Source organism: Myodes glareolus, chromosome 9, assembly GCF_982192425.1.
Source record: "Myodes glareolus chromosome 9, mMyoGla1.1, whole genome shotgun sequence".
NCBI classification, from domain to species: domain Eukaryota; kingdom Metazoa; phylum Chordata; class Mammalia; order Rodentia; family Cricetidae; genus Myodes; species Myodes glareolus.
The window spans coordinates 7,294,515-7,302,500 of record NC_142034.1 but is presented as its reverse complement, the minus strand read 5'-3'; the positions used below and the strand labels follow the sequence as shown (position 1 = coordinate 7,302,500).

Genomic DNA, 7,986 nt, shown 5'->3' with positions numbered 1-7,986 from the left:
TGGACTTCACAAGGACAGGACCCATATCTTTCTTGGCTACTTACCCCTGAGTGACCAGAATAGTGTCGGCACTCCGCAGACACTCGGTGAGACTGTTGAATGAGTGAGTGACAGTCAAGGCCAAGTCTCAGGTTATACAAAACCAGCGCAGTTGTTTCTAGAAATAATAAAAGTCTCCTGCGCCCTCACCCCCATCCCCATCATTGTTCAGATGGTCTGCCCAGGCCTACTGTCCCCATGTGACCTGATGTGATACTTTCACCAGCCTTCTGAGTTCTCCCTGACTCCTCCATGCTTCTCGACACCCTGTGGAGTGTGACTTCCGGTGTGGAAAACAGGTGCATGCAGATATGGCTTCTGAGAGCTTAGTTCAGGATAGGGCAGAGACAGACACACTTGGCCCTGCCCCCCGGGGGCTGCAGGTGCTGCAAGAAGGCAGACCCCTGCCTCTCTGATGGGGACATCCTGGATGTTTGGGGACCGCTCGCCATCTCACCTCCATGTCCGTCTGTGCCTCGGTGGCCACTAGAGGTGAGCAGCGGCTGTAAGCCAGGGTGGCACAGCAGTCCCCTGGGCGCCTCCCGCACTGTCTGTCGCTCACAGCCTGTCATCTTATTTCACCTTGATTTATTAGCAGACCTAATGAGTTTTTGGAGCAGCCATCTCTCCAGGGACGGGGCGATCAATCTAGGAGATAGCCCGTGAACTCTGTGCCTTGGGTACTGGGGAAGGCAGGAAGCATCAGGGACAAAGGAGTCTGGTCCCAGGAGAGTGGGGCTTAGTCTTGCACCCTGGTCGTCTTGGGACCTACCTCTGCAGCTTCCTTCCCTTCTCAGTGTCTGTCTAGTTACATACATAAATATTTTTTTTGAACTTAACTGCCTGGAAGCCAGACCAACATGCTTCCCTTCCCCTTCCTGTTCCCAGGGATCAGTACCATCTGAGTGTGCTCGAGGTGGTGGAGAGGTTCTTGGCTAGGGCTCTCCCTCAGGCCTCTGCCCCAACAAGGGAGCCCACCTGTGACCCCTGAGAGTTCTTTGGCACACATGTGTAGAGCTCCCTGCCTTCTCCTGGTGTGGTGTGTCTCCTTTTGTTCACTGGGCCCAGAGCACAGTAGGCCCTCACGGGTTACCTTCTCTCTTAGACGTGGATGCTGCACTCTTCCCAACCTGATCCAGTGGCGTTTCTGTGCCGTTCCCACTTTTGGCAGACAGTACCCAGTGTAGTTAAGGAGAGGGAGGGAGAAAGGGAACACAGACGAGCCTGTCCCCTTTGGGTGATAATTGAGAAGCTGCCATTCGCTGTGCAATGGTGGCGCACACCTTTAATCCCAGAACTCGGGAGGCAGAGGCAGGCGGATCTCTTGAGTTTGAGGCCAATTTGGTCTAAAAAGTGAGTTCCAGGACAGCCAGGCCTACACAGAGAAACCCTGTCTTAAAACGCACACACATACACAAAGAAGAAGCTGCCATTCCACAAAATGGCCCTCTAGAACAAATTTAGTTTTGAGAAAGTATGTGTGTGTGTGTGTGTGTGTGTGTGTGTGTGTGTGTGTGTGTGTGTTTTACTGGGGCTTACACCTAGGTCCTTGTGCATACTAAGCAAGCAATTTATCACTGAGCTCCAACTGTAGCCCTCTTTAATTTTTTAAAAAATTTTTATTTATATGTAAATGTCTGTTTAAGTGTGTGGCACGTGTGGGCACGTGTGGGCACCTAACTGGTGTTACAGGCAGCTGTGAGCTGTGTGCTGAGACCCAAGCTCAGATCTTCTGGAAGAGCAGCTGCTCAGAGCTCCTAACTGCCGCTGAGCCATTTTTCTAGCCGCTTACTTTTATCTGGAGACAGAAAGAACCTCACTTACTTCCCCAGGCTGGCCTTTAGCTCACGTTGTCACCCAGGCACTGGCCTTCAACTTGCCAGCATGCTCCTGCCTCAGCCTCCTGTGTAGCTGGAATTCCTGGCCTACACCATCAGACCCAGCTGGGAAGTAGAGGTTTTGGATAAAGAGGTTTTAACAGAACTAGGTGGGCCACTAGTCTCTGGAATAACATTAACAGATAAGACTAGTTATGGGGGGGGTTGTGCAGCTGTATCACCCACAGCCACACCTTTATAGCCCATCCTGAAAGTTCTAGAAAAGCCTGACATAGGATGCAGCCCCTGGAAGACCAGGTCAGAAGTCAATGCTGGAGTGGTGGAAGGCATGTAGACACACACTTACAAAGTCAGCGTCATCGCTTGGGAACCTGCTGCTTGGAGCAGCCTTGGGTTTTCTGTAGTACGGGGGTAGGGGGGAAGCCCAGCCAGAGTGGTCCAGGTGGCCACCCTGAACAAGCAGCCGGCACCTGTTCATAGCTGTTAGGGACTTGAGGCTGCTCCCAGAGGACAGAAAAGAGCAGCCAGCACCTGAGGCGGAACCCAGCCATGAAGTGCTGGCATCTACCTCAACAGCCAGCCTCCTCCCGCCTTTTTGCCCACTTGCAAGACCCAAGGCCAAGGTCACGCAACAGACAGCTGCAGGATTTCTCCACTGGCATCTTTCCAGATTCATGCTGGCTGTGGCCAAGGCCTGGACCAAGGCCAGGTCACAGGTGGCATCCCAAACGGTGATGGCAAAACACAATTTAAATATTGCTTTGCAACAGCAGCTACTCCCTTGGCCTTCATCCAGTGCCCCCCCCCCCAACAGTGGCCCAGCTGCCTGCTCCCAGCTCCGGAAGAGCCGGCTACCAGGCTCCTGAGCAGCATTGCTGTGCTGTGCTGAGGTCAAGGGGCCCTCACTAGCACACGAGGCGCCATCTCCGGTCAGCTGATGGGTTCCCCCACCCTGTGCCTCAGCATACTTCCTGAAGCTGCCTACACCCCAGGGGTGGCTCCTGGGGTCGTGGGCTGAGGCTGAGAGAGGAACTAGGCTGCTGCGTCCCTTTGACTGGCCAGGGCTGGAAAGATTTGTGATGCCCTGGAGCAGGAGGCGGGTGGAAGCGAGCGGCTGAGTGAGCTGAAACAAATCATCTTCTTTATTGGCAGTTTTCATAGTCATGTTCCGAGCTCCCTCCTCCCCGCCTGCCCCCCCCCCCCGCCCTGCACCACCACGTCAGGCAGCTCTGATTAAAAGTAATAAACGACTCGAGCCCACTCCCAGGTGTCCTCGTGGGAAGAGACACTGGCCTGGCTTCTTGTGGGTCCTGCAGAAAAATCTCTCCCAAGAACCAAGGAGTGCAGCGGTGCCCTAGGGGGAAATACTGGTGCCCCCAGGTTCATACTGAGGAAGAGACCCTGATCCTCTGATGGAGCTCCCGGAAGGGACATGTCAGCCCCTTCTATAGCCCCTACCACTTACAAAAAAGTGTCGTATGCCCTGTGGACTTGTCCCCGACTACAGGACGTGTCAGATCTGTTCTGAATAGAGACAACAGGGATATATAAATTCAAAATGGAGACAGAGACAGGGTCTCTGTGTGTGTTGAGTAGTCACCAGTGGCGATTCTGGGTGATGTTAGTGGCAGATATCAGTAGCCAGAGAGATCTAGAAATACAATCTTCGTTGGTAAGATGCTTGCCAGGAACCCACGGCCATTGGTTGTGCCATAGTGAGTCCTCTGCTTGGATATCTTCAGGGACTCGGGTTCTAGAAGCCAGGCTGGTGAGCAGTCCACGGGTGGAGGGCCTGAGAGGCTGCCGGGTAAAGCCAAGCTGCCTCTAGCCTGATTGCTCTGAGCAGATAAGGTCATAGATGCCCTTCCTCGGCAAATTTCCTGTCCCTGACTGACACCAAGTCCAGGACAGAGCCACATGGCATTTGCTGCCACCCTTGGGACCAGTCCTGAGACTCGCCTGTCTCCAGCAAGGCTCTCGGGTCCCTCTCTTCCCTGGAGTGACTCCTCACTACTTTCCACCTGCTGAAGACCAGCCCTGCACACGGCTCCCAGTATTCCTGGCCTCTGACCCACACAAAGCCAGGGAACTCTGCTGAAGAGGATGTCTCCCCCCGAATGTGCCATGCCTTTCATCCCTGGGCTCCCCGCACCCCACACCTGGCTCCACAGGCACAGAATCTTAAAACCAAGGAAGAGAGAAGGGATACATGCTGACCAAGTCTGCCCTTGACAGGAAGCTGAGAGTCCCTGGGAGAGTCCTCGAAGGACGAGGGGGGGAGTTGGTAGCTCCTTACCAGGCTGAACTGTCCTGCTGTCAGGCCAGTTTCTCCTTTCTCTGGATCATGCCCAGGCCCCTGCTTCTGGGAAGAGGAGGGAGACCCAAACATGGGTAACTAGAACCCTCACAAGCTTGGCAGCTCCTGCACAGCTGTGGGGGTTTTTGTGGTTCCTTGCCCTGGGCTTCAGTCCTTAAGGGCACAGCCCTGCAGAGCAAAGACTGAGGGGTGAGGCGGTTCATCCTCTCTGACTGACCCCTGCCTTGTCTTGCAGCTTTCGCCATCATGATTGTGCTGGCCCTGGTGCGTATCGGGAACAGGCAAGGAGAGGGGCACCCACCCCTGGCCAACTTCTTGGGAGTCCGGAACTTGTTTGGGGTCTGTGTCTACTCCTTCATGTGCCAGCACTCCCTGCCGTCCCTCATCACCCCCATCTCCTCCAAGCGCCACATCACACGCCTGGTGTTCCTGGACTACGCGTTGATCCTGGCCTTCTATGGGCTTCTCTCCTTCACGGCCATCTTCTGCTTCCGTGGCGACAGTCTCATGGACATGTACACCCTCAATTTTGCAAGGTGCGACGTTGTGGGCCTGACTGCCGTCCGATTCTTTTTGGGCCTCTTCCCCGTGTTCACCATCAGCACCAACTTTCCTATCATTGCGGTGACCCTGCGCAACAACTGGAAGACACTCTTTCACCGTGAGGGCGGCACGTACCCATGGGTGGTAGACCGTGTGGTGTTTCCCACCATCACGCTGGTGCCTCCCATTCTGGTAGCCTTCTGCACTCATGACCTGGAGTCCCTGGTGGGCATCACAGGAGCCTACGCAGGCACTGGCATCCAGTATGTCATCCCTGCCTTCCTGGTGTACCTCTGCCGCAAGGACACCCAGCTGTCCTTCGGCTACGGAACTGTCAACAAGCACAGGTCCCCGTTCCGCCACACCTTCTGGGTGGCCTTTGTGCTACTGTGGGCTTTCTTCTGCTTCTTCTTTGTCACAGCCAACATTGTCCTCAATGAGACCCAGCTCTGATAGCAGGATGTGTCTGACAACAGGAGGCAAGGCCAGCCTAGTCCCGGCCTCCTCGCCTCATCAGGATTTAGCTGCCACCCAGGTCTCTGTGAGCATGCTAGCCTGGGGCTCTTGGAGAAGGCCTTCTATGTCTCCAGCTGGTGTCTTCTCCTGACCCAGTCCTCACCCTGCAGGACAGCCCACCTGCCTGGGAACATGGTCGTCCCCAGGTTCTGCGATGGACCCAGTCTGTCACACGTGTTCCTCCACTCCTGCCCCTGGAGGCTGGCTCCCTCCTCCATGCAGTGGGGGAGACAGCGCTGGCACTGCTGCTATTTATACTAGACCCCAGAACCCCTTCTGCATCCGCGGCCGTCCACTAGCAGCTGCTGCCTCTTCAAAGGCGCGTCCCAGGCCCTGGCTCTCCAAGCCTGGCCTGTTTGTGATGGGCAGGGCCCATTTCCTGACAGTCCTGAAAGTTGCTAAGTATTCCTCCTGTGGGAGGTCTGGCCAGTTCTGGTGACAAGGACAGGAAGTGCTAATTGGCACCAGGGTCCCTAGACAAGAGCTATGAGAGCTTTTGCTGTGGGTGCCAGCTCTGGTGTGACAGGCAGATGAAGCATCCCTTCCGTGGAGTGTAAAACCCTTTCAGGGACCCTCTGTTCCACGGCCTCTCCTTCGGAGCCCAGGGATCTCCTGAAGTGCGAGGCACCACGTGAGAAGCTGCCCTCACCACCCCACCCACACTGTAGTGGCTAACTGTTCTGGACTATGGCAGGGAAAGAACAGAGTGCCCCTCTTTGAAAGGTCAAGCCTGTGTTCTGCAGCCCAGCTTGCTCCCATGCTGCATTGCAACACTAAGGTGGTACCCTTAGGAGCCTGGTCTTGGGTGCTCAGTGGCCAGACTCTCCAGGTGGCTGGCTGTCGTGGAGCTAGAGGAGGTGAAGGAGGCCAGGTCCCCAGCCACTTCCTAGCCAGTCACGCATGCACCCACCAGGCCCAATGCCTTGGAATGAGGAGTGATTTAATGAACTGCATTTTTGATGTGCCTTCTGCTTCGGGCACCAGGGATCCCTCCTGACCCTGATTTGCCCCAACCCTGGGCCTAGTCCTGCCTGCCCTGGACAGACCTGCCTCTGGGTTGAAAGGTCTCAGACCACTGCCCCTCCCTCTTGATTTCAGTGCCTTGCTCCACCCTCACGAGGGAACTTGCGCCAGCTCCCCCTTCCCTTCCACATCTTGCCATATTTAGCGCTTGAGCTCAGCTGTGCTGTTGGATGTCCCAGGACCCTGCACAGGGGTCTGTGCAGAACCTGCAAGGAATGGGGGACCTACTGGCAGCACCTGCTACCTCCGGCCCCTGCATCCCTGCCTCTAAGACTCTCTAGGTCACCATGGGCCTGTCCTCAGCTTTCTCACCGCGGTCCCATGTTAGTAGTTTCTTAAGCATCGTCATTGCCCATCCGTATGAAAAACAGACACCCCTACAGCCTCCTGCCATTGCAGCGTCTTCCTAGGAGACCCTGCCCCAGGGTGGGCCAAGTGGGGAGAGTGGTGCGGAAGAGGCCAGGGCGGAGACTGCACATCCTCCTGTGCTCAGACTGCTTGATGAGAACTCAATTAAACATCTGTACACACCCTTCTCCCTCTTGCTTAAGGACAAAGCAAATTAAATCATCTTCCTGCAACACACACACCTCATCCCGCCCCCAGGCTCCAAACCAAATTTTGGTGGAAAATTTATTAGCATCATAAAGCCCAGGTTGATTTATGTGGCAATCTGGAGCCACACACAGCAGTGGGGTGGCTGCTGTGTTCCCCTCCATCTCCAAGTTAAGTTAGGGAAGCCCCAGCCAAGGAGGGAGGATGGTGGAGAGACCCAGTGACCACTGCCCGTCTGAGTCCTCTGCTCTTCCGTCTCCACCTATTGTCTGGTCGGCTAGAAGTCACATGAGGTCACCTTCTTTACCCCACCAGGCCTCTGTCACTGACAGAGAACATTTGGGCACAAAGAGGATTCAAAGGGCTTACCATTCCTGGGTGTGGTTTTTGTATCCCCCGGGTAAGATGATAGGCCAGGCCATGATGTCTGTTTGCTAAGAGGCCCTGAGGTTAGAGGCTGGGAGGACAGCAGAGGAGCCCACCCTGGCCCCACATCCAAGTCTCCCTGGAGGAAGTCTGGAACTCAGCAGCTGCCACTGCCATCTCTGCATCGCGCCCGACCAGTCCGAGGGGCAGGCCAGGTCAAGGTAGGAATGAGCATTCTCCACCAAAGCACCAGGCCCAGCTGAGCATGGGAACACAGTGCCAGGAGCTCTGGCTGCACCTCACCTGAGGCCGGTAGCTGGGCCAGATGGCAGGTGACAGGCTAGGAGGCACTGCTGAGGGACAGAAAGTGGCAGTGGGCACCAGGCCAGGCCCAAGGCCACACAGCTGTCCCCTCTACATGGGACCAAGAGCGGCCGCAGCAACAGGCAGTGCTTCCTCGGGGACCCGAAGAGAGGTAGCCGGTGGTTCCAGACCCAGGGGCAGAAGAAAGCTGAGCCCTGCAGACCGACTGTTGCCAGGGGCCACTCAACAGCCAGGCTGCAGGCAAGCCCTGTCGACCTTCCTTCCCGGGGATATGCTACATGCCTGGCATTGTGAGGATCAAACTGTCAGACCCTGTGGCCTCTGAGCAGTAAGCATCTGTAACTGTCCCTCTTCTAGGTACCTTCCGGTCATAGGTCATGGGAATGAAAGGACTGAACTTAGCCCAGCACCAAAGTCCTTAATAAAGCTGCTACCACCGACAATTGTCTCCTTAGTCATTCGCTA

General features: G+C 55.6%; 1 protein-coding gene across 1 annotated transcript in view; it reads left to right on the top strand.

Moving 5' to 3' along the window:
* Slc38a12 (solute carrier family 38 member 12) overlaps positions 1-7,964 on the top strand; it is a 62,277-nt gene extending 54,313 nt beyond the window's left edge. The window contains exon 10 of the mRNA XM_048452055.3: positions 4,430-7,964. Coding sequence (XP_048308012.1) covers positions 4,430-5,190 — 761 coding nt within the window. The 3' untranslated portion in view covers positions 5,191-7,964. The remainder of the gene's footprint in view (positions 1-4,429) is intronic.
* Positions 7,965-7,986: the final 22 nt, after the last annotated feature.